This window comes from Jaculus jaculus, chromosome Y (assembly GCF_020740685.1).
Source record: "Jaculus jaculus isolate mJacJac1 chromosome Y, mJacJac1.mat.Y.cur, whole genome shotgun sequence".
NCBI classification, from domain to species: domain Eukaryota; kingdom Metazoa; phylum Chordata; class Mammalia; order Rodentia; family Dipodidae; genus Jaculus; species Jaculus jaculus.
Window position 1 is genome coordinate 9,214,623 of NC_059126.1, and position 27,906 is coordinate 9,242,528.

The 27,906-nt window shown below is 38.0% G+C and overlaps 2 protein-coding genes across 2 annotated transcripts in view; both read left to right on the forward strand.

Annotated features, from left to right (window-relative positions):
* The first annotated feature begins 8,472 nt into the window (after nt 1–8,472).
* LOC123457071 (mitochondrial import inner membrane translocase subunit Tim8 B-like) lies at nt 8,473–8,721 on the forward strand. Its single transcript, XM_045141159.1, has one exon. The coding sequence runs from the start codon at nt 8,473–8,475 to the stop codon at nt 8,719–8,721; it is 249 nt and encodes an 82-aa protein (XP_044997094.1).
* Nucleotides 8,722–15,951: 7,230 nt separating this feature from the next.
* LOC123457061 (zinc finger protein 844-like) overlaps nt 15,952–27,906 on the forward strand; it is a 73,249-nt gene continuing 61,294 nt past the window's right edge. The window contains exons 1-3 of the mRNA XM_045141155.1: nt 15,952–16,146; nt 16,757–16,975; nt 17,292–17,388. Coding sequence (XP_044997090.1) covers nt 15,952–16,146; nt 16,757–16,975; nt 17,292–17,388 — 511 coding nt within the window. The remainder of the gene's footprint in view (nt 16,147–16,756; nt 16,976–17,291; nt 17,389–27,906) is intronic.

Consider the following 27,906-nt stretch of genomic DNA (forward strand, 5'->3'; position numbering starts at 1 on the left):
ACTTTTTTTTGCAAGCCCAAGAGATTGGTCTTTCTTGTAAATAATTGACATGTGAGGACCTCCAAATACTGTCATGAAACTCCAAATGCATGTACCACTTTGTGGGCATGTGTCACCTTGCATGCTTGCTTCACATTGTGCTTCCTGCTTACCTGGGACCTGGAGAGCCAAACATGGGTTCATAGACTTCACAGCCATGCACCATAACCACTAAGCAATCTCTCCAGACCTGATTGTTTTCAGATAGGGTTTCTCTGTAGGCCAGAATGCCCAAGGACTACCTCTATAGATCAGGCTGGCATTAGCCTCATGCTGTGTTCCCTCAGTCTCAATAATGCTTTGTGTAAATGGAATGTTCCCCATGCCTGGTTCCACTTCTTTTCTCTTTTTAATTGACACTTTCTGTGTGTATGTTTAAGTATTTTTTATATATTTTTAATTAATTCATTTGAAACAGAGAATGGAAGAGAGAGAGAAAGAGAGAGAGAGACAGAGTGAGAGGGAAAGAATGTGCAGGCCAGGGCCTTCAGCTGCTGCAAAGAAACTCTAGATGCATTTGTCAGTATGTGTGTGTATCTGGTTGACATAGGTCCTGAGGAATTGAGTTTTGTTCCTTAGGCTGTGCAAGCAAGCACATTAATTATAAAAATATCTCTCCATCACTATGTAATGTATTTTGATCATAATTTCCTCACATTCTCATTTATTTTCCTTTCTCATTGCCCCCTCCTTCTTTGAACCTCTTCCTCTTTCCAACTATCCCCTCTTCACCTATCCTATCATTGTTTTTTCATTTTAATTTTCTGGAGTGTGTATGAGAGACCCCTGAACTTAAATAACATTGCTTGCATGACAAAGGGTAGGCTATTGTTTTCCAGAGTATATCCAACTTACCAATGGCTCTACTCATCCTCTATATTAAATGTCAATCATGCCTCAGAGAGTGATGGGGACTCTATGCACTTCTCCATCACCCTGGTGACTTGTTGATATGCCCAAGGTTTGGAAAAGATTGTGTAGAATATTTCAGTCACTGAAGTCATGACTTGCTGTTGCAAGGTGATGAGTACAGACAGCATTACACATCAGTCCTCCCACATTCCAAGTCTTATGGTCTTTTTGCTTCTTCAAGGCTCACAGACTATCTGAAATTTTAGGACCCATTATCTCTCTCATCCCATGTCTGTAAGGGTTTTAACAAATTATTCTGAGATCTTTCAAAGCACTATATCACATCAGTATTTTGTGGAATGGGTGATCTTTTCAGGATGGAAACTAAATAAATAATCTTATGTTTAATCCAGAATATAATAATATTTGCTACTAAATACATACAGAGTAATTGTCAAACTTCCAGCTAGTTTCTAAGAAAAGAAAGTTCTATTTTCCCATTTAACCAAAAGTAAAACCAAGCACCAGAAAAGAAAATTGTAGCTGGTTGTGCTGCCTCATACCTATAATCCTAGCACTAGGGAGGCTGAGGCAGGAGGATAAACTTGAGTTTGAGACCAGCCTGGAAGAGAGAATATGTTATAATTCATCTTGGGCTATAGTGAGACCCCGACCAAAAAAAAAAAAAAAAAAGAAAGAAAGAAAATTGTTAAGTAATATGGTGAACGAATTCAGTTAATATCCTAATTATTATGTAGAATCAGTGAGCCAAATTTCATAAGATTCCTCATTATTGTGCGTGGAGGAAAACAAGGATCTATTTTCATCTTTCTATACACAGATATCCAGTTTTCTCAGGACCACTTTTGAAATAGACCATTTTTTCTCCCATGAATATTTTTGTTATTTTTGTCAAAAATTACATGGCTATAGCTGCCTGCTTTTTACCTTACCTCTCTACCCCTGCCCAAGTAACTTACTTATGGTAATCTAACCCACAGGAGTAGGCTTAGGAGCATAGACGTGGCAGGAGAGAGCCTCTATCAGCCAACACCTGTTTTCGACTTTGGAAATAACCAACATTTACCTTCCTCTAGTGTATACATTTTGATGTTGGACATCAGTTTTCACTAATCTTTTTATTTATATTACATCAGAAATATAGATAGGTGTAGACTCAGAAGAAGGAATAATGGTCTTATAACTCCATTCTGTCAGTTGTTTAGCTTATTTCCAATAGTATGCTAAGACTTGAACAAATTTTCCATTAAAGATGGAGTATGTTGAAATGTGAATGTTTACACATACTTTGGTCTCTGAAATCTTATACATTTTATTCCTCAAGTGCAGTGTTCTTGTGTGTTACAGTGCTTGTTCTATATTCCACACATAGGCCAGAAGTTCTGCACTTTGAAATGCTTAATTATGGAGAGACACTATACCAAGCCTATCCTAGGTGTCACTTTTTGTTTGAATTTTGCTGTGACAGTGAAGAATTAAAAACTTAATATCTTCCCCACTCTGTAGCATTTGCCTCATTTTCCTAAAATTTTGATGGAATGAATTTTCAAAGGTAAAAATGCATTCAAAATTTTCCAAGAACCAAAACAAATAAGCTAATTACACAAGATGAATTTTAACTTTCAAAGAGGAGAAAGCATAGGCAATGAGAAATTACCATACTCATCAACTGAGACCAAGGAAACATTTCTGCTCTATATATTCTGTCAGCTGTTTCTTTGCATTGTCCAAAATTTTAATATCAAAGAGGATATCTTGGATCACACTCCCTTCAGACCAGGAAAGAATCTTTCTAACTTAAATCTTTGAGGACTCAATCCCATAGAATATCTTTTCTTTGTTATTGAGAAATATTCATGTTAAAGAGAAGAGAATATTAAGAAAATCCACCTTTACTTTAGCTTGTTTTGAAGTGTGCCAACTTCTCTGATAACGTAGAGTGCTAACATAAATAGGTGTGAAAGCTAGTGATATATTTTGACTTTTCACGCTCTAAAAGATTATTCCTGTTTTAAAGCTTTTCCCCCAAAGGCAGGCTATAGGAAGCCTTTAAGGAAACTAGAATGCATATGGTATCTAATTTCCTTTAACTGTAGTGGAAAATTCCCAGAACTGTATGTTTCCAGGGCTCTAAACACCTTTACAAGGTTGTCCATATTTTGAAAGTTGATGCTGCTACTAGAAACACAAGTGTAAAAGGAGTGCCCTTGGTTATTGAAAATTAAACTAAAAAAAAGTATAACATGTGCAATGATTTGCATTCATCCTTAAATTGTAGTGCTTGCTGTGAATTGGTAATTTTATTTTTATTTTTTAAGAGGTAATGGGGGTGTTTCAGATCTACTCCATATGTATACATGACTCCATACCTTATATTTTATTAAGTCACCATGGAATCCATTTAAAAAGTGCTCATTCCTGGAAAGAAGAACACAGATGAAAAGATTCTGTTAGCAAACACTGATATTGGTTACCAATCATGCTATCATACCACTTACTAGACTTGACTGTGAGAGGTAGATTGTTGAGGATCAAGTTTATGGATCTTGATTAAATTCATGAAATATAAAAGTCAAGCAGGGCAATGATGAAATTAAGTGTACATTCCAACAGGGTGTTTACCAAATTCCTTGGTAACAAATGCAATGATTAACAGTAGCAGTGGCTGATTTTTTCATTTCTTATCCAAAAGCCTTTCAGGAAGCTATCATTAACAAAGAACAAATGAATTTATTGTTAAATTCTTCATCACTGTTCTTAAAGATATGTGTGTATAGATGTAAGTATGTATGTATGTACTCATGGAGAAACTTTTTCTTTCAGTATTTGTATGATTAGCTTCTTATTGTACTGATTTAGCTCCCCTGTGCATCAGAAAAGTGAAGAAGATTCTGTGTTTAAAAAAAAGGAAAATGAAATTTGCAGCTAAATGGATGGATCTGGAGAGGGTTATACTAAGGGAAGTAACCCAGGTGCAGAAATCCAATTGTTACATGTTTTCTCTCTTTTGTGGATCTAGCTACAAATGTATAGACATGTGTTTGCTACAAGAAAATATCAGTAGCAGAGGCCCATAAACTATAAAATAGGTTATAAGAGAGGGAGTAGTGGGAAGTTTAGGAGATGGATATATATATATATAAAAGAACAGAATACAGGGAAGTGAAATGCATAAGCTATGTCAGGGAAAGAGATTGTGCAACAGACATGTGGGGGTGTAGGGTTAAACAAAAATCAAGATATTCTGAATAAGGCATATGCAAATCTACTTTCTTGAATAACGCACATCCATAAGCCATAGATAGTTGCTAGAAAATTTTAAGAGAAGAAAAGGGAGACCTTCCAGTGAGTTGTTGGCCAGGGACATCCTTGCTGCCTCCAAAAACAGTATAGGCTATAGCCAAGTCCCTTGGTTTCTCATGAGAAAGAGACAGTAAGTCACTATTGATGAAGACTTCACAGTGTGAGCAGAAAAGCCACTGAAAAATCAAGCTTGTTCTGAGCATCAAACCTTCTGCCTGTAGCACAGCCAGCTGCAATATGGCAAAAAAGCTGCATTGTGCAGCCTTATGGGAGACAGAAGTCATCAGTGGTGAAAGCACTGGACAGTGAAAGACTCAAGTTTGGCAGGCCAAATGAATGAATGAGTAGCATGTCTACTCTGGTGAAACATAATGATTTCTAACTGGACTGTTGGCCTGCTCTAATGGAGAGAATACATACCAGGTAATGAAAACCTAATCAAAAAGCTATGGCAGGGTAGGTCATGGGACTTTGGGTTCTTATGCCTGCTCTTATCTGTATTACTGTGAATATTACTGTCAGCAAATTGTCCTGAATGTATTAAACTTAACTTTCATAATCATATATTAATGATAATCTCACTTCTAGTTAGAGAATCTTCTCTTTTCAACTAGTGGTCACCATTGAGATGATCCAAAAGGCAACATAGTGCTGAGAAAAAGGGAAGGAGGAGTATCCAGCACAGAAATGTCTCACACTCTCTAGGGCTTAGCATGCATTGTGGAAGAGGTGGGGGAAAGAACATAAGAGACAAAGGAAGTGTGGCACTCCTTACATACAATGGTCAGAACAGAAATTCAATATCCAACCTCAATGTCCAAGACCTCACAGGGCCTAGAAATACCTATACAAGGCCCTCATAATAGGAGAAAATTACATTTAATTAAAAGAGAGACTAATGGAGAGAGGGAGGGATAAGAAGGAGAGCAGAGTTAAGAATGGCAAATTGGGGAAGGAAAAGGGAGGGAAATACCACAGTTCTTTGTCTGTAAGTATATTCGTTGTATATTTACATATGTATTTATTTACATACATCTACATATTTACATATATATATATACACACACACACACACACACACACACACACACATATATATATATGTATGTATATGTATGTATGTATCTGTGTGTGTGTGTGTGTGTGTGTGTGTAAATAAAAAAAAGAGAGGTGAAAAATACATTCTTTTCATTGAAGCTGAGCTGGTTGTGGTAGTACATGCATTTAATCCCAGCACTTAGAAGGCAGAGTTGGGAGGATTGCTTTGTGAGGCAAGCCTTGAGTTCAAGGACAGACTGAAGAGATGACTTAGTGAATTGCAGGTCAGATTCAACCAAAGGGAGACCATATGATGTAACCTTCCCCAAAAAATAATAATAAAAATAAACCATAATTGAATGTTAGCTTGCATTTGCTGATTGTCATGTCAAAGTGTATGTGGGTACCTAAGCATGTGTATATCAAAAGCTAATCCAAGAAATTCCTCTTTTATAAAATTCTTTAAAAAAGGTAAAATAAAATAAAATTCTTTCTAAAAATATTTATTTGTTTGAAAGACAGTAAAATGGACACACCAGGATATTTTTTGCAGTATAATAGTTTGTCATATTCCATATTGCTGCTGACAAGAGACAGCCGAAGGCAGGAAAAGTGTGATAATGGCTGATTGTTTCAGAGGAATACATTCCATCATACTGGGCCAGAAAATACATGCTGGTTATACTGCATTCAAGTGAGGAAACAGAGATAAATGGTGATTCTCAGTGCTCTCTCTCTCTCTCTTTCTCTTTCTGTCTCTCATTCACTCTCCCTCTTTCTCATTCCTTACATCATAGGACACCAGACTTGGGGATGGGGCCACCTATATTTAGGTTGGGTGTTTTTGCCTCAATTAACAGAACTTTGAAACCTCTTCACACATAGCTCAGAGATCTGTCTGCTACATGATTCTAGATTCAATGTTGATGACAATAAAATGATCTATCATGCAAATCCTGAAACTATGATGCCTAGGAGTTTGAAGTATTTTTCAAGAGATAATTAAGAAGTCATTTTTTTTCCCCTCAGAAACACTGAAATATCATTAACTTTTTCCATATGATAGCCAGAATACTGTTAGTGCAGAAATTAGTGCCAAGAAAAGTTCCCTGCAGCATGTTAACAATGGAGACAGAGGTTCGAAATTATATTATTTGTCCATCATACAATGTCTTTGCAATCAAAGCATATGAATGCCAAGAAAAGGGCTATTGTTCAAGACATAAATATTATTAATTTGCTAAAATACCGTCCAAGGACATTTTACGGTTTTCTTTATGATGAAATAAAATGAGGGGTATTTATACAATTCTAGTATTACACATAAAAAGATTAATGCTTTTTCCAAGTAAAAGAGAATAAACACCAGTGATTGCATCATGTCATGCATAGCAGCTACCATTTTTTGGAAAAAGAAATGAAATGCTGTTCATAGTAACTTACTATTCAGCATTTAACCCAATTTTTTTTTTTTCTGAAAAAAATCTTAACATGTTGTTTTATGGAAATCAACTGATATTATTTCTTCCAAACATAACATTCAGACTTTAAGCACACAATATTTATAGAAATTTTATATCTGCCACCATGGGCTAAATCCTCACTCAAAAGTTAACTTGCTTTTTAATAAAATCAATGGTGATTTAAGTGTGAGAACTCTTTTTATCATGCATAATTAAATGTATGACTCTTTAACCATGTATGTAATACACTGTAATGTTATTTTCAGGAATCATGCAATTCTAGGCACAAGAGATTTTGGAATGAGTAGGTCAGACCCATGTTTCCCTGCTCCTCCAAATTTCCTGTTTAGTGTCCCTTGAATTGGAAGGTGTTAAGGAAGGCATGAGAGTGTGCAATTCATAGGCCAGATCCATGTTTTCCTGCTCCTCCCAGCACCTGCATCTGGGTTCCCTGCACCATATTGTTCAGGATACAACCTGGAGTGAGTAGATAAAACTCCATCTTCTTTGCTCCTCTTTGCTTGCTGGTCCAGATACCTTGAGAGAGAGTGTGTAGAGGCAGGCAGGGCAAGGTGTGAGTAGGCCAGATCCTTGTTTGCTGGCTCCTCCTAATTCCCTGCCTTTCATGGTGTGTCTTTTGTCCATGTGGGCTCTTTAATCAGGGTTTTTGCTCTGGTATCCTGACTGGCCACTGGATTCCAACATCCCTGTTCACCTGAATCAGAGGGTAAGTGGGTCAAACACAGGTGCACCACAATTTATAAAACAAAATCTACTTGACAATAAAACAAAAATAAACACCAAAATGATCATAATCAAGGATATCAATACCCTGCTATCATCAATAGACAGATCATCCAAGAAGAAAACAAGAGGGAAAAATTAGAACTCAACAAAATCATAGATCAACGATACCTAAAGGATATATAGAGAACTTTCCACACCAAGACTAAAGTCTACACATTCTCAGCAGGCGACAGAACCCTCTCTAAAATTGAGCATATAGTAGGCCATAAAACATGCCTACATAAAGTCAGGAAAATTGAAGTAACATCCTGTATTATGTCACTAAATCACAAAGTTTTGAACAATAAATGGGTCATGGTGGAAATGAAACATATGTAAAATTCCTCGGGTTGAATGATAATGTAAACACTACCAAACTACCAAAATCTATGGGGCACAATTAAGGAAGTCCTGTGGGGAAAAGTTATACTGCTAAATGCTTTCATTACAAAGAAACAAAGATTCAAAATTAAAAATGAAATTGGCCAGTTAAAGGCAAAGGAAAAACAAGGAGAATCCAACTAAAGAGCTTCACAAAGATTTAAATAATGAAGATTAGAGCAGAAATTCATGAATCAGAAACTAAGATAACATGTTTTTGTTTTTTTTTAAATGGATGAAATGAAGAACTGGTTCTGTAAAAATAAATAACTAAAAATAAACAATATTGGCCACCCCTAGGCCAATTTGATAAACAAACAAGCAAAAAGTCTGGAATTAACAAAATAAGAAATGAAAAAGGAGAGGTCACAACAAATAACAATGAAATTGGAAGAATAATCAGGGAACAATTCCAAAAACTGTACTGTACAAAATTGAATAACCTGGAACAAACTGAATTCCTAGTTACATACCACCTTTCAAAACTAAATCCAATGTAGATTCACTTACTAAACAATCCTATAACAGCCATGGTTATTGAAAAGGTAATCCAGACGCTGACTTGCGCAGGCCTCCGGTGCAGCTGACCATGGTGGAGCTGGGTGAAGCTGAGGAGGCGAAGTTGCAGCGCCTGTTGGCCACTGAGCAGCAGAAGGTACAATTCATGGCTCAGGTGCATGGCTTCATGGAACTGTGTTGGGATAAGTGTGCGGAAAAGTCAGGAAATGGTCTAGATTCTCACACTGAAAACTGTCTCTCTAGTTGTGTGGACTGCTTCATTGACACTACTCTAGCCATCACCAGTCGGTTTGCCCAAATTGTACAGAAAGGACAGTAGGTCCCTTCAGAGAGTGACAGAAGGACTTACTAAGCAGGAAAAAAATTGTTAACCCATTTTAAAGTTAACATCAGGTGGTTGCCAAGAGTGTTCTAAAAAGCAATAGATCAAATGGTGAAAAAGTGAAATTCATTTATTTGGAATTCAGTGATTCCAGTTTGTATCATACCAGTTATTCAATAAATGTAGAGTCTCCATAAAAAAAAAAAAAGTAATCCAAAACCTACTCATAAAATGAATAAGGAATATGTGGCATATATACATAAAAGAAATGTATTAAGCTGTAGGTAAATATGATACAATGAAATTTGTAGAAAAAATGGTCAACTGTGGAACAGAACGTAATAAGTTAACTCACACAATCACAGAAAGACGATCATTGCATGCTCTCACAAGTCTGTTTTTCCTAACATGGATCACCTTGTGACTTGGACCATAGGGAGGCTTGAAGAAAGTGAAGGGGGGGGGGGGGGGGAGGAACACAACTATCAGGAAGGAGAGGCAAGTAATTGAGGGCTCACTGCGACTTTTTTGCAGTGCAAACTAGTAGATTGCCAGTGGGCAGGTGTGGAGGGGCCAAAGCAGGAATTTGCTGATTCCCATGCTCTTGGGTAATCTACCAGTACCACAAATCCCCAAGTAGCTGTCTTAGCCAGAGTCCCAGCCTCTGTTAGAAATAATTGCAGGTAAGGAGACCCAGGCCAGTAGTTTCATCTGCAGTCAAGCACAGGCAATGGCCAGGACAAACAACCACCTTCTGTACACATATGTCATCAGAACACCGTCACCCTTCCCACTTGGGTCCCTCACTGGTGCCTTCTTACCACTCCATTCTACACCCCTCTCCCTGATTTTGACCCACTCACCTGCCCTACCCTCCTGTGAATTCCTTTGGACACGCCCTGTTTGGACCCGGCCCACATGATTCTAACCCGCCATCCTCTGCTTTGCTCCTGCCCCCAGAACTACAGACAAGGTCTACTATACCCGCTCTGTCTCCATGGGACTTCCCATCTGCTCCACTGTGTACTCCCCCTACATAACTTCCCACCTGCTCCTCTCTTTTCCATCCACACCCTGCACAACTTCAGACCTACTCTGCTGCACCCCACCGCCCCATTGCAGCTTCTGTCTGGCTCCATACTGCACTGCCCCAACATACCCCATGTGACTTCCAACCCACTCCAGTCTTTTCTGCCCGGACCCTGCCAGACTTGAGACTTGCACTGCTTCATCCCTTTCTGCCCCCATGGGACATTCAGCCCACACCAACCTGCTGCACCCTCGCCCTGACCCCACATGATCTCCCACCCACTCTGACCATCATTGAAGTGAAAGTCTAAAAAGAACCTGAAGAAAAACAGCACATCACATTAAAAGGTAACCCCATCAGAATCACTTCAAACTTCTGAGTGGAAAATCTTAAAGACAGAACGTCCTGGAATGGAATGCTGAAAAATCTAAGAACCTATGGCTTCCCACCCCAAGTATTCTACCCAGCAAAAGTATTCCTCCTAATAGGTGGTTTAACAAAAATTTTCCATAACAAAACTCAGCTTTGTAACTATATGAACACAAGACCAAACCTACAGTAGAAAGAGAATTTCAGGAATTCTCCACACAGAAGAATCAAATATCAACCTCAAGTGCCTACAAATAGCAGATCAAAATAACCTAAGAGAATGCACATAAACTTCTAAGTGCATGAAGACTTGAACCAAATAAACTGAAACAAGATGGGAGGCATCAAATCAAACTTCACAGCCCTTACCCTAAATGTGAATGGCCTTAATTGATGCACCAAAAGACGCAAGATAACAGGGTGGATCAGAAAATTTGACCCCTCAATCTGTTTTCTTCACGAAACCCACTCAGCACCTCCTCGGGGTGAAAGGGTGGAAAGTGATATTCCAACCAAATGGGAATGAGAAACAAGCAGGCATAACCATAGTAATATCACATAAAATAGACCTCAAACCAAAAATAATAAAAAAGAAGGCCAGTACCTACTGATCAAGGGAATTATCCAGCAGGAGGATGTCACAATCATCATCTTTATGCAACAAACACAGGTGCATCACAATTTATACAACAAAGCTTGCTTGACAATGAAAGAGAAAAAATCAACACCACCATCATAGATGGGGTCTTCAATACAACATTATCACAATAGATAGATCATGGAAACAGAAAGTCTACAGGGAAATGAGAAAGCTCAACAAATCGTACAACATTCAGATCTAATGGACATCTATAGAACATTCCAACCCAAAGTCACAGACAGCACATTCTTCTCAGCAGCCCATGGAACATTCTCTGAAATAGATAATACACTGGGTCATAAGTACTACCTCAACGTAATAAGGAAGAATGACATAATCCCCTGCATGCTATCAGATCACAATTCTATATTGCTACAAAATAACAACAATACACCAAAAATTCCATCAGATGTTATGAGACACAGTGAAGGCAGTTGTCAGAGGAAAATTCATAGGATGAAATGCCATCATAACAAAGACAGAGAGATCGCAAATCAGTAACAAAAACAATCCACCTAAAGGCACTAGAAAGCAAGAGAATCTCATCCATAAAACTCCAGATGGAAAGAAACAGCTAAAATCAGAGCAGAAAGTAATGAATTGGAAAGAAACAGCAAATTAAGAAAATTGATGAAACAAAGAAATTGTTGTTTGAGAAAATAAACCAGATTGACAAACCATTGGCCAATTTGATCAGGCAAAAAAAGGGGGGGAGTACTTCAAATTAAAAAAAAAAAAAGTAGAAATAGAAATGGAGAAATCCCAACAGACATAGGTAAAATTGGGAGAAATTTCAGGTCTTACTCAAAAGGCTCTATTCAACAAAACTGGAAAATGTAGAGTCAGTGGAGAGATCCCTAGACATATACAAAGTACATAACCTAAATTCAGAGCACATTAATCTCCTAAACAAACCTATCACACTCATAGAAATTGAAAAGGTCATTAAAAAACTTTCCAAAAAGTAGAGTCCAGGACCAGATGGAACTCTATCATACCTTCACGGAAGAACTATAACTAATCTTTCTCAATCTGTGCTACAAAATTTGAGAGCTCAGAAAGTTCCCCAATTCCTTCTGTGAAGCTGCTATCACCATAACACCAAAAACCAGCCAGAAATGCCAAAAACTTTAAATCTACAGCCCTATTTCACTGATGGTCATAGACACAAAGATCCTGAACAAAATCCTTGCAAAACCAATCAACAAAAGATCAAAGCCATTATCCACCTTTACCAAGTGGGCTTCATCCAAACAAGACAGGGGTGTTTCAACATATGTAAATATGTCAGTGTAGTACACCACTAAACAAGACTAAAAACAAAAGAAAACAAAAACCTACCTAGTCATTTAGATAGATGCAGAAAATGCCTTTGACAAAATACAACATCACTTCATGATGAAAACATTGAAAAAACTGGCATGATTCCTTATACCTTAACACAATAAAGGCTATATGCAAAGCTTCTAAAGCCACAACAATGCTTAATGGAGAGAGACTGCAGGAATTCCCACTGAGATATGGAACAAGACAGGTGTGCCCACTCACACCTGTACAATTCAATATAGTACTGGATTCTTTAATTAATTATAATAATTTAATTAATTATCCCATTTTCAATAGCAACAAAAATAAGTAAATAAACAAAGTACACTGGAATGACATTAATCAAAGAAGTGAAAGATCTATACAGTGGAAACATGAAAACACTCAATGAAGAAATTGAAGAGAGAATGTAATAAAGGAGCAAGCTTATGTAACTTCAGTTTGCTTCAAAGAAGGATGTATCCATACATCCTAACAGAATCATGAAGGCATGTGTCATTATACATTAGTCCTGTAGGCCTTTTTTAAGGGAGCTAAAGTAGTTTTTTCTAAAATAGTCACTGAATAATTATAAGAAAGATGGAATTAGTTAAATGTATCTGTTGCAGTCTGGGTCGCATTGCTGGTAGAAATCACCCAACCAAGAGCAGCTTCTGGGAAAAAGAGGTTTATTTGGCTTACAGGCTTGAGGGGAAGCTCCACGATGGCAGGGGGGAAACGATGGCATGAGGAGAGGGTGGACATCACCCCCTGGCCAACATCAGGTGGATCACAGCAACAGGAGGGTGTGCCAAACACTGGCATGGGGAAACTGGCTATAAAGCCCATAAGCCCGCCCCCAACAATACACTCCCTCCAGGAGGCATTAATTCCTAAATATCCATCAGCTGGGAACCTAGCATTCAGAACACCTAAGTTTATGGGGGACACCTGAATCAAACCACCACATTCCGCCCCTGGCCCCCATAAACTGATATCCATACATGATGTAAAATACAATGCATTCAGTCTGACTTTAAAAGTCCCATAGTTTTTATCAATCCCAATGATGTTCATACATCCCCATAGTTCAAGATCTTTTAACTGAGCCATAATACCAAAAAATAACCTCAAAAAACCCATAATGGCACAGAACAAATATTCACACTGCAGTAGATGGCATTGGGCATAGCAAAGAAACATTCAACCAATACAAGATTTAAAACAACCAGGGAAAACATCAAACTCTGTAGCTTCAAGTGCAGCAACTCTAGCCAGTGACAAATCTTCAAGTCTGATAATTCTAACCAGCAACCAGTCTCTGCCATTCCAATTCTGCCCCTCCAGCTAGGCTAGTCACAGTCCTGGAAAACTTCATAGGGCCGGCAGCTCCTCGGCAGCCATCTCATTGTCCCGGCATCTCCACTGGGTCTCCACTGCAATCCACGGTTCATCCTCATGGCCCCATGGGGTCTCTATGCAGGCAACCAGCAAACCCGCTTCACACTGCCCATGGCCATTTCCAAAACACAAGTCAGTGTTGCAAACTCAGTGACCCTCTTTCCAGCATTTCTTATACTCCACGATACCAGGTAGGGTGCCAATTTGTTAATCCAGGGGGGAATAAAGCAGACTTTGAAGAACAGGACACCTAGAGCACTCAGGCCCCATCAAAAGAATCTACATTCTTCTTGTTGCCCCAGCGTAGGTCAGCTAGCCCAGTCTCATAGGTTGTAATCTCTCAGTTGCAGCTGAACGGGCAACAGTTCACCCAAAGATTTTTCTTTCTGTGCCATATCCCTCTGCTCACACCAGTTCATTTCTACGCAAAGCAACCCTGCACAACTTCTCAGGACATGGGCACAAGAGCAAGCTTCTCACACAAACTGCTAGCCCAGTCCAGGCAAAGCTCTTTCTCACCCTCATAAGCCAAACCTCACAGTCCATAGTTCTTACTGCCTTCAGGTCTTTCAGCTCTGACCAGGATAGACCATCAAGCTGTACTTACAGCACTGCAAGGCATCTCTTAGGCCAAGGTTTCAATTCCTTCCATATTCCTCTTGAAAATCAGCTCCAAAAGGCCAAAGCTACACAGTCAGGTGTCTAGCAGCAATCCCACTCCTCGTTACCACTTTACTGTTGCAGTCTGGGTTGCATTGCTGGTAGAAATCACCCAACCAAGAGCAGCTTCTGGGAAAAAGAGGTTTATTTGGCTTACAGGCTTTAGGGGAAGCTCCATGATGGCAGGGGAAAATGATGGCATGAGCAGAGGGTGGGCCTCACCCCCTGGCCAACATAAGGTGGATCACAGCAACAGGAGGGTGTGCCAAACACTGGCATGGGGAAACTGGCTATAAAGCCCATAAGCCCGCCCCCAACAATACACTCCCTCCAAGAGGCATTAATTCCCAAATATCCATCAGCTGGGAACCTAGCATTCAGAACACCTAAGTTTATGGGGGACACCTGAATCAAACCACCACAGTATCTTCATCTCAACATAAGTCCAGGTATAATCATATTAAATGTACTATATAGGAGATACAAAAAATGGCATAACATGTTTAGTTCTGGAACTTAGTGGCTAGAGGTTGGAGAACCAGGAGTTCAAGTTCAATTTCAAGTTCATCTTTGGCTACATCCATGCTGATTTCAAGGCCAGCCTGGACTACATGAACCATGTACCAATGAAACTGTTTTACATAAAATGTCAGAAAAAAAATTCATGAATATGATAGTAATTAAGCTCAAAGAAACCAGAGAGAAATGAAGGGAATCAAACATCAAACACAACTGTAGTGGAAGACATCAATACCCCAATGTCATCACTTGGTGGGTCATCCTGGGAAAAAATACAGAGCCATCTGAATTAAATGATGCCATGTAAAAAAAAAGGAACCTAACATAAATCTACAGAGAATTTCATGCAAATACTGCAAAAAAATACATTTTCTCAGCAGCACATGGAACATTTTCCAAAATAGAACATATATTAGGATACATAGCAACTCTCCACAATTACAGGAAAATTGAAATAATCCCTAGTACTCTATCTGAACACAATGGGATTAATTCCAAATAAGCAACAGTGAAAGCTACAGAGCATACAGAAATTCATGGATTCTAAACAACAGTATTGAGTGATCAATGGTTCATTGACAAATCAAAAAGTAAATCAATAAACTCATAGAATAAAATTAGGATGATAATAACAACATACCAAAACCTTTGGGGAAAAATGAAGCCAGCCCTAAGAGGGAAATTTATAAATCTTAGTGCCTATATTAAGAAATTTGAGAGTTCACAAGTAACAATTTAATGCTTCACCTTCAGGCCTTGGAAAATGAAGAAGAAGGCAAACCAAAATTAGGTAGATGGGGAGAAATAATAAACATTAGGGCTGGGACTGAGGATCCCCTCAGCTGCTTTCCGTGCTGCCATGCTGCTGTGTCCGCCTCCCCCGTCCCTGTGAGCGGTGGGCAGCACCAACCCTGGTTGCTTGCAGTGTGCAGAGGAGCCCGGAAGCCGGGACATGAAGATACATGGTAGAGATACTCAATGTGAGTCAAGAAGAGTCTCAGCAAGAGTATGAAAATTTCTACTCTAGTAAAACCTTGTGAATGCACTATGTGTGGAAAAGGCTTCCAGTGTCATTCATCCTTTAATAGACACAGCCTACGTCACACTGAATACAAACCATCTGAACATCAGGAGTATAGTAAAAAGCAGCATACATATAAACAGTGTGGTAACGCCTTTACAAGTCCCAATAAACTCCAATCACATGAAATTACTCATACAAAAGAAAACCCTTATGAATTGAAACAATATGGTAAAACCCTTGGTTCTTCCAGTTCCCTTCAGTTGCACCAAAAAACTCATAATGCAGAAAAACCCTATGAATGTACACAGTGTGGTAAAGCTTTCAAATGTCACTGTTACCTTCAAGTACATGAAAGAGGTCATGCTGGAGAAGAGCCGTATGAATGTAAACAATGTGGTAATGCCTTCAGAAGTTGCAATTACCTTCGCATCCATGAAGGAACTCATGAAAAACTCTACCAGTGTAAACAGACTGGTAAAAGTCTCAGTTGTTCCAGTTCCCTTCCGTTACATAAAATAATACATACTGGAGAAAAACCTTATACATGTAAACAGTGTGGTAAAGCCTTCAGGGGTTTCAGTCATTTTTGTGTACATGAAACGTCTCATAGTGAAGTAAAATTATATGATTGTAAACAATGTGACTCAGTTCCTCAAGTTCTCTTCCACTGCATGAAAGAACTCATACTGGAGAAAAGTCTTATACATGTAAACAATGTGGCAAAGCCTTCAGAAGTCTCAGCCATTTTAGAAGACATGAAATAACTCATACTATCAAAAAACCTCATCAATGTAAACAATGTGGTAAAGCCTTCAGATATCCCAGTAAACTTAGAATACATGAAACAATCCATACTGGTGAGAAACCTTATGAATGTAAACAATGTGGTAAAGTCTTCAATTATCTTAGTAAACTTCAAGGACATGAAAGAGCACATAGTGATGTTGATGATTGTAAACATTGTGGTAAAACTCTCAGTTCTTCCATTTGCCTGCAACTACATGAAAGAACTCATACTGGAGGAAAAAACCTCATGAATGTAAACAATGCGGTAAAGCCTTTGGACATGTCAGTACTCTTCTAGGACATGAAAAAACTCATGCTGAAAGAAAACTCTATGAATGTAAACAATGTGACAAAGCCTTCAGAAGTCACAGTAATCATAGAGTACATGAAAAAACTCACACTGAAGGAAAACCCTATGTGTGTAAGCAGTGTGGTAAAGCCTTCGGGGCTTTCAGTTATTTTAGAGCACATGAAAGAACTAATGCAGAAGGAAAACCCTATGAATGTAAACAATGTGGTAAGCCTTTTATCTACTGCTGTTTGCTTCAAATGCATGAAAGGTCTCACACTGGAGAGAAACCCTATAAATGTAAGATTTCTAGGAAAGCCTTTACTTGTATTTCCTTCCTTTGAAGACATGAAAGTACTCATACTGGTGGAAACCTTATGAATGTAAACAGCGTGGTAAAACCTTTAGGATTCTCTGTTACCTGAAAACACATGAAAAAGAATTCATACTCAGGAAAAAAACCTATGAATGTAAACAATGTGATAAAACCTTCAGAAGTCTCAGTTATTTTCTACATGAAAAAACGCATTGTGATTTCTATAAGTGTAAACAGTGTGGTAAGATTCTTAGCTGTTCCAGTTTCCTGCAACTACATGAAAGAACTCACACTGGAGTAAAACCCTATGAATGTAAACAGTGTGGTAAGTCCTTTACTTATCTATGTATTCTTCAGAGGCATGAAAGGTCTCATACTGGAGAAAAACTCCATAAATGTAATACATGTAGTAAAGATTTTCTTTATTCCAATTCACTTCAAATCCATGAAAGAATTCATACTGGTGAAATGCCTTATGAATGTAAACACTGTGATAAAGTCTTCAGACTTAACAGTTCCCTTCGAATGCATGAAAAATATCATGTTCAAGGGAGAATCCTATGAATGTAAACAATGTATAGGAATATTTAAACTTTGTTTTCTTTCAAATGTATGGGCATACTCCTCTGAGGAAAATCTAATAAGGCAAATATGAGGTATTTTTTTAATCATGAGAAATTCAAAAATGGAGGAGATGTGTTAAGACTCATTTGATTTCATGACACAACTCATTCTGTCAGGAAACCCTGTGAAGGAGTGGGATGCGGGGATACCCTCATGTCTAACACATCCATTTAAAGACACATGGTAATGCAAACATATATGAATGAGCACTTGAAACCCTAGCAGTTTGGAGTTTAACAACTATACTACATTTTTGTGAGAAATTCCAATGTAAGGAAATCCTTTAATTTAAATATGTTGAAATCCTCATACAAATTAATTAAATAATGTTCACAATATCATATCATGAATGAAATGTTGCACAAGATTTATGTGTTTACTGGTTATAAGTTACATGTTTACTGCTTCTTGGTATATTTCAAAGGCCTTGGCGGGGCCTGATGGTATCAGTCTATAATTCCAATTATTTGGGGGGTTGAAGCACAAGGATCTTGAGCTCAGTGAATGCCTTGGCAGCTTAGTGAAATAAAAGTACAAGAGGCTTAAGTATAACTCATTGCTAATCACTGGCCTGCCATTCATCCCCAGGTTCAACCCACAGTATTACCATTAAAGGAAAAAATGAAAAGATTTCTAGACTATTAGTTTCAATGTCTTTTGCAGAGAAACATTGAGGTGAAAATTCTACATGGAGAGCCATGTCTCTTAACTGTGGATATACTTGGTTATATATTCATTTTTATTAATTTCATTACTATGTGTAGATTGAAATGTTTGGTAACAGTAAAAGTAGATATTTGATGATTATAAACTTTAACTGTTGATCAGCCCTGAAAAACCTTGTTTTTTTTTCTATCCTGCATTATCAAATATTCACTTGTTTAAATTCTTTCTGTTAAAATAAGCATATACATTAACATGCAAATTTTCTTTATCTTTAATAAATGGTGAAAGTATATGTTTACCAAAAAAAAAAAAAACACACACACACACACACACACACATTAGGGCTGAAATTAATGAAATATAATCCAAAAAGTTCAAAGAAACAAAAATTTCATTCTTTGAAAGGATAAACAAGATTGGTAAACCACACTTTGACTACAATAAAGACAGAAGAGACAAAACTCAATGAAATTAGACATGAAAGAGGCACCTTTCCAAAAGAATCAAAAGAACTTCAGACAATTATAAGGACAGTCTTTAGAATATATACATATGTGTATATTTGAAAATCTGAAAGAAATGGTAGATTTCCTTGATGCATATGAGTGACCAAAATCAAATCAAGATGAGATAATCCATTTAAATACACTTAGAAAAAGAACAGAACTCCAAGCCGTTATATAATACTCACAACTTTAAAAAAAGGCCCAAAATGGATCCACACATGAATTTTATAAGACATTAATGGAAAACTAACAATACTGCTTGTGAAATATTTCCATAATATAGAAAAGGTTGGATTTTTGCTGAACTCCTTCTAGGAGTCCAGCATCAACATATTACCAAAAGAGACAAAGATATAACAAAAATAAACAAATAAATAAGTAAATCATAAACAAATAAAATCACTGACCCTAAAAATTCTAACAACAAACTGTTAGGGCTGGTAAACACTTTTATCAAAGTAACAGCATACAAATTAAATACACTAAAATCAATAGCTTTCCCATATTACGTCAAGAACTATGTTGACGATGAAATCAGGGAAACTCTAATATTCAAAATTGCCTTAAAAGTAAATAACTAAGTTACTTTGGAATAAAGTTAACCAAGGAGGGAAAGGATATCTACAATGAGAACTTTAAAACACAAGACACTGGAAAGGGTATGATGAAGACTAACATTAATCATCTTCTACAGCTTTTCTCTCTCTCTTCTCTCTCTCTCTCTCTCTGTCTCTCTCTCTGTTTTTGTCTCTCTCTCTCTCTCTTTCTCCCTCTCTCTCTCTCTATTCTCTCTATCTCTTTTATATTAGTTACTTTTTTCTTCCTTTTCTTAGTGGGCACTGACATGTAACTCCCAGTACCAGCATGGGGCTATCATCCACAATGAGCTTTTGATCAGAGAGACCTACAGGTTTTCTAAAAGAAAGACAGATTCTTTTTTTTTTTTTAATATATTTATTTATTTGAGAGTGACAGACAGAGAGAAAGAGGCAGATAGAGAGAGAGAGAGAGAGAGAGAGAGAATGGGCGCGCCAGGGCCTCCAGCCTCTGCAAAGGAACTCCAGACTTGTGCGCCCCCTTGTGCATCTGGCTAACATGGGTCCTGGTGAATCGTGGGGTCCTTAGGCTTCACAGGCAAGGATTTAACCGCCAAGCCATCTCTCCAGCCCAGAAAGACAGATTCTTGTCAGAGTACTTGATGACCCACCAAAGGTTAGTGGTAAGACCCTACTGCTAAAGACACCATATGCAGTTGACACATAAAATGGAATGGCATGGCTGAAAGCTGGAAGAAAATCAGTCCCCAGTCAGCATTGTCTAGTGCCATAGGTTCTATGTGGGTGACTAGGGGAAAATGACCAATATCTGTCCAAGCAACTCATGGTCTAACCTACTTAGCAGCAAATAACCTGTTGTGATGCCCACACAAGTGCAATAGTGGCTCACAGCCATGGTGGGGAACCAACTGCTCTTGATTCGGCTAACTGATCCCCTCAGTGGTATGGGAACCATAGCTGGAGCTGGGAAACAAGTCAGAACCACACCCAAACATAAGCCCACTCTCCAATATCAAGCTACCACAAATCGTGGGCTACAAGAGGGCCTACACTGATTAAATTCTCTATTTAAAAAGTAAGAGTTATTACATTTGTCTGGTAATAACTTACTCTCCATTGGAGAACCTGCTTCTCTTTTTCAGATAGATGTAGGTCCGAAGGAGAGAGCCGCCCCATCATACCTCAAAAGGGCCCTGGCTAAAACTAAGGAAAATGGGCGAAACAAGGAAGGGTGCTGTTTTCCTGATGAACTGGATACCACCACAAGGGGAAGGAGATCAACACAAAGAAAAATCAACTCCTACCAAATCAGAGAACCAGAGCCCCAGAGGCCCCAACACCTCATCACTGAAGCAGACCAAAAATTAACCCAACAGGGAAATTTTGCAGAAGCGGGGTCAGAACGAATGTCAGAGCCACATGTTGGGTCATGATATTCAGACATTTATCCTACCCATAACTGTGGGATAACTCTAGAATGCATGACCCATATACCTCAACAAGAAGGGGAAAAGGGGAGGGGTATGTAATGGATGAGCCTAATAGTGGCACCAAATTGACAGTATTCACTGAGTACAAAGGTTTTTAATAAAAAAGCAAATAATAAACCAAATATATAGGCAAAAATAACAACAATATGTGTATCTCAAGTAGGGATTTTAGACATAAATAAGTTTTCAAATATCTTAGAATGAGGGGTATACAGTAAAGTAATATTGCTTTTAATCACTTTTATAACTGAATTCTTAACATTTTTTTTGGATAACACCAAAATTGTATTGATTATAATAATGAACTTAAACAACAATATAAGAAGCAAAGATATAAATGATAATATGAAAGGAACACCTCATGTATTTTGCAGAAATGTACTAATCCCAATTCTCTGTGCTTTTCTAATTACTTATAATACAGATATTATAAGTAATCTCAGTGAACTACTATATATTCTTCAGTTTATACATATAAACTTCCATTATGTTTGGCATCAATATACTTAATTTTACAAATTTAAGCTTTAAATTTGGTATTTCCTATTTGTTATTATCACCAATAAAAACAAACTGTTAAAAAAATTGCCTTACAAATAAATAAATAAATTACATTGCAATAAGCTTAACCGAGGAAGCAAAGGATATCTACAATGAGAACTTTAAAAACACTCAGGAGAGAAATTGCAGAAGACATAGTAAAATGAAAATATATCCCACAATCTTCAAGTGGAAGAATCAATATTGGGGAAATGTCAATGTTACCAAAAGAAAAATATACATTTATTGCAATCCCCATTAAATTCCAATGGCATTCTTCACAGGAATAGAAAAAACATACCCAAAATTCATTTGGAAGCACATAAAATCTCAAATACCCAAACAATTTTAAGCAACGAAAATGCCACATTATAAAACCATAGTCACATGGAACTTAATATCAGACCTCAAGCTCTGAATCTGGTAGAGGAAAAGGTAGGGGAAACCCTTCAACACATTTGCATATTGACTTTTTGAATAAGCCCCATTTGGACCAAAAATAAAGCAACTAATCAACTAATGGAATCTCAAGACATTACAAAGCTGTTGTACAACATAGGATACCTTGAATATAGCAAAGAGAAAACCAACAGAATGGGAGAAAATCTTTTCCAGTATGTATCTGACAGTGGATTAATATCCAGAATGTACAATGATTTAAAAAAACAGAACAATAAGGAATCAAACAACCTAATTAAAAATGGGCTGTGGAACTACATAGAGATTTCTTGTCAGTAGAAATACATATGACCTATAAACACCTAGAGAAGTATGCTACATCCTTAGCCTTCAGGAAAATGCATATTTAAACTACCTTAGGAATCCATCTGTCTCCCATCAAAATGGTTACCATCAAGAAAACAAATGACCACAAATGTTAGTAAGGATGTGGTAAAGGGGGAATTATTTTATAATGTTGGTAGAAATTTAATCTGGTACAGACATTGTGAAAATAAGTTTGGAGGTTCTTGAGACAGCTAAAAATAGATTTTCTATATGCTCCAGTTATAGCAATCCTAGACATATATGCCTGTGATTCATTACTTAGGGATACTTGCACAACCATGCTTATTGTTGCTCTATTAAAAATAGCTAGGAAATGGAACCAGCATAGATGTCCATACACAGATGAATGGATAATAAAGCTGTGGTACATCTACAAAATGGAGTTCTATTCAGTGGTAAAGGAAAATGAAATTTTCAGGGATATGAATGGATCTGGAAAGGATTATACTACATGAAGTAATGCAATGCAGATAACCAAATGTTGCAAGTTCTATGTCATATGTGGACAAATGTATGACCTAGAAAGAAAAACAAAACAAAATAAAAAAATAAATAAAAATAAAAATAAAAAAAAAAACAGTAGTAGAGGCTGAAAATCTAGAAAAAGGCTATAAGGGAGGGAGGACATACAAGCAAAATTCAATATATTCTGAATACACATGTAAAAGTCTACTTTTTGAATACTGTCACAGTCAGAAACCATAGTTTGTTTCTAGAAATTTTTCAGTGCCATTCATGGGATGCCTTCCAGTGAGTTGTTGGCCAGGGAGGTCCCTGTTGCCTCCCAAACATTATTGGCTTTTGCAAAGGCCCTTGGCTTTTTTTGATAAGTAGATGGTAAGACCCTGTTACTGAAGAATTCACATGCTTTAGAGGCAGAGTCATGGTAAACAAGGTAGTGCTGAGCAGAAAATATTCTCCCTTTAGGCCAGCTAACTGAGTGCTAGAAAAGACTGTAGTATATGCAGCCTGTTGGGAAAATGATGTCATCAGTAGTGAAAACAGTGGACACTGGAAGCATCAAGATTGGCTCGATAAGCCAAATGAATGAATGAGTGCAGTAGTGTCATGTATGCTCTGGTGGAAACCAACTGCTCTCTAATTGTACTGAAGGCCCACTATATGGGAGAAAATACATGGCTGGTATTTGCCGTCCCTCCCATATAGGTTGAAGCCTGGTGCTGTCTGGATAAATTCATATATGACTCTAACCAAATAGCCTAAAAGCATATACTTATGTTCATATTCACTGATAAATTCTAGTCTTACTTCTGGTTAGAGAATCTTCTCTTTTCAGATGGTGAGCACCACCAGGATGATCCAAAAGGAAATATACCCCTGAGAAAAAAGGATGGAGCAATGTCCAGCACTGAAACATCTCACATCCTCCAAGGCTCAAGGTCAGTTTGGGAAAAGCTGGCAGAATGAATGTAAGAGCCAAAGGAAAGGTAGCACTCTTTAGATGCAACTGTCCAGACAGAATTTGGCTTCCATATCTAAGACTCTGCACTGTATAGCGATACCTACACAAGACGCTCAGGGTAGGAGAAAAAGGTGATGACATTATGTTAAGAGACTAATGGAGAAAAGCAGGTGATATGACAGAGAGCAGAGTTATGATGGGAAAAGTGGAGGAGGGTAGAAATACTAAAATTTGTTGTCTGTAAGTGTAGAAGTTGACAACAAAATATATATTAAAAATAAGCAGAGGGCTGGAGAGATGGCTTAGCAGGTAAGCCCTTTCCTGTGAAGCCTAAGGACACTGGTTCAAGGCTCAGTTCCCCAGGACCCACATTATCCAGATGCACAAGGGGCTGCATGAGTCTGGACTTCATTTGCATGGCTGGAAGCCCTGGCATGCCCTCTCTCACTCTCTCTTGCTCTCCCTTTTCTCCCTCCTTCTCTCTCTCTCTGTCACTCTCAAATAAATAAATAAAAATAAACTGAAAATTATTTAAATAACTAGAGACTTCATAATTTCTCATGAACATTTTATATTTTCTAGGCTTATTTCTATTATTTTTGAAACAATGTGTCATAGATTCTAGACGGATAATCTTGAGATTCTCCTCCTTTTTTTAATGTATTGATTACTGGAAATAAAAGCATGCACAATTACACTTTCATATGAAATGGTATGGATCACACCCATGGCATTGTGAATGCTAGGCCAGCAACCTACCAAGTTAGCTACATTTCAGTCTGTTCTTTTTATTTTGCAATATAGGGCCTTACTCTATACCCAGGTTGTTCTTGAAAACACACCTGCCCTATTGCCTCAGGATTCCAGTGAGATCCAGGGATTCTTGTTTCTAATTCCTGTGTTCAGTCATCATGCTGGGATCACACATATGCTCTAAAATATCTGGCTTTATTTGGTGTGGTGGAATCACATCTTAATTACTAGGCTTTACATCAAAAGCATTTGTATTTTGGGCCAATGTCCTCAGTTTCACTAGCAACTATGTTTTCCAGTGGGAATGTGGAGAGATAAATGCAAAATTATTATCCTATCTTGAAACTATTCTGGCAGCAAGATGTCCACATAAGAATGCAGCACTTTGCTAAGTAAATGCCATCATCATCTCAAAGTCTTTGCATGAATCAATGCATTGATCATAAAAGGTTTGTTTTTGTTTTTGTTTTGGTGATGCACCAACACAACACACTACAAAAATCACATTGCCATAATTGCTTAAAATCATTTAGTCCTTGTTTTTCAGAGTAAAGAAATGCAGTACTTGTTTCAACCTATCTTTCCAGTCTACTCTAGCCAGATCCTTTATGAAAACACCCCATCCAGCTACAGTTGTAATTTAACTACTAAATGCTAGTTCATTAGAGTTTAAGGCCATAATTTAGGATATATACTGAAAAAGTACATATCCCAAGGTTTAATTTGGCATCATAATCTGAAAGAAAATTGGATCCAAAATGTTTTATGCCCAGTTCAGTCTACTTCCCATATTATGACACTGTAAAATAGAATCCAAACACTTACTTGGAAACAATGTTCAGTTACTGTCCATATCCACCTATGAATACAAAATTTCCACATTAACATGCAATGCCAAATGAAATTTACTCCATTCTCAATGCATACTCAACATAGATTACTGTTTTTTATGCTATACAGTGTAACACCATTAAAAAAAATTAGTGAAAGAATGCCACTTAAAGTAAAAGGAAAATTGTTCTTTACCTATAAAGCTTTTGAGACAGTAACATAGAAGCATCGTCGGGCCATGAATTCTTCTTTTTTTTTTTTTTAATTTTTTTTATTTTCTCTTTTTTTTGTTAATTTAATTTATTAGTTTTCTTTTCAGTAAATACAGGCAGTTTGGTACCATTATTTAGGCTCATCTGTGATCTACCCCTTCCCATTAGACCCTCCTTGTTAATGAAAATGGGTTGTGCATTGTGGCGTTAGGCCCCAGTTATTGGTACGATAAATGTCTCTGCAAATCATGACCCAACATGTGACTCTGACATTCTTTCCGCCCCCTCTTCCACAAAATTTCCCTGAGCCATGTTGGGTTCATTTTTGGTCTGCTTCAGTGCTGAGGAGTTGGGGGCCTCTGAGGCTCTGGCTCTATGATTTGGTAGGAGTTGATTTTTCTCTGTGTTGATCTCCTTCCCCTTTGTGCTGGTATCCAGTTCACAGGAAAACATCACCCTTGCTTATTTCACCAGTTGTCCTTACTTTCAGTTGGGCCCCTTTTGAGGTATGTTGGGGAAGCTCTCTTCTTAGGATCTGCATCTATCTGGAAAAGAGAAGCAGATTCTCCAACGGAGAGTAAGTTAGCACCCGGAAAATTGAGATAAGACTTACTTTTTTGATAGACAGTATGGTAGGTTTAGGCCCTCTTATACCCCGTGATTGATGGTAGCTTGATATTGTAGAGTGGGCTTGTGTTTGGGTATGGTTCTGACTTGTATCCCAGCTCCAGCTATGGGTCTAGTACCACTGAATGGATCAGTTAGCCAAATCAAGAGCAATTGGTTCCTCACCATGGCTGTGTACCACTATTGCACTTGTGTGGGCATCACATCCGGTTATTTGCTGCTAATTAGGTTAAACAACGTGTTGCTTGGATAGATATTGGTCATTTCCCCCAGTCGCCTATGTAGCGCCTTCTGGCACTAGGCATGCTGTCTGGGGACTGACTCTCTCCAGGCTTCCAGCCATGTCATTCCATTTTACGCATCAGCTGTGTATGGAGTCTTCAGCAATAGGGTCTTATCACTGGCCTTTGGTGGTCATCAAGTACTCTGACAGAAGTCTGTCATTGTTTTGGGAAACCTTGTACGTTTCTCTGATCAAAAGCCCATGTGGATGGTAGGCCCAAGCTGGAAGTGGGGGTTACAGGAGAGAGATAGAGAGCACAGGGGGAGAGGGAGGGAGGGAAGATGTAGAAGATTTAGGTTAGACTTGATCCCACCCTCTCCAGTGTCTAGTGGTTCAGGTGTTTCCTGTAAGGGTCTAGTGAAGGTTCAGCCATTTGGTCTGTCTTTTAGGAAGTAGAATTTTATGGTACCATTGCCGTTTGTGTCTGCATTACTGTTTTCCACCCTTTGATTCCCTCCCCGCCCTCCCATCAATCTTATTGTCTAGTCCATGAGGTGCTTGCTGGGTATGTATGGCATGTTGGGCAGATTCAGGTTAGGTGTTGCAGATGAGTGAGACTATGTGTTGATTTTTTTTCTGTGGTTGGGTAAGTTCACTGAGAATGATCTGTTCCAGGTTCAACCATTTTTCCTCAAATTTCTTTATGTCATTTTTTCTTACTGCTGTATAGAATTCCATTGTGTAGATATACCACATCTTTGTTATCCATTCTTCTAATGATGGACATCTGGGTTGATTCCAGCTTTTAGCTATTATGAATTGAGCTGCTACAAACATAGTTGAGCAAATCTCTCTGGCTTTTGGTTTGAAGGTTTTAGGGTAGATGCCCAGTAATGGTATAACAGGGTCTGTTGGTATTTCTATAGCCAGCTTTTTCAGGATTCTCCATATTGCTTTCCAAAGTGGTTGTACCATCCTGCATTCCCACCAACAGGGAATGAGTGTCCCTACTTCTCCACATCCTCGCCAGCATTTAATTTCATTTGATCTTTTGATGTTGGCTATCCTTATTGGGGTAAGGTGGAATCTCATAGTTGTTTTAGTTTGCATTTCTCTGATGATTAGGGATGATGAGCATTTTCTTAGGTGTGTGTTTTCCATTTGTATCTCTTCCTCTGTGAATTGCCTGTTTAACTCTGTGCCCCATTTTGTGAGTGGGGTATTTGTCTTCTTATTGTTTAGACTTTTGAGTTCTTTGTAAATTCTAGAGATAAGGCCTCTATCAGTTGGATAACCTGCAAATATTTTCTCCCATTCTGTGGGTTTTCTATTGGCTTTGCTTATTATATGCTTGTCTGTAAAGAAACTCTTCAGCTTCATATGATCCAAATGGTTGAGTGACTGTTTAAGTACTTGAGCCACTGGGGTTTTATTCAGGAAGTATTTTTCCATTCCTATATCATGGAAAGTACTTCCTAAATTTTCTTCCAGTAGTTTTAGAGTTTCTGGTCTTATTTTGAGGTCTTTGATCCATTTGGATTTGAGTGTTGTGCATAGTGATATGTGTGGATCAAGTTTTAGTTTCCTGCATGTGGTTATCCAGTT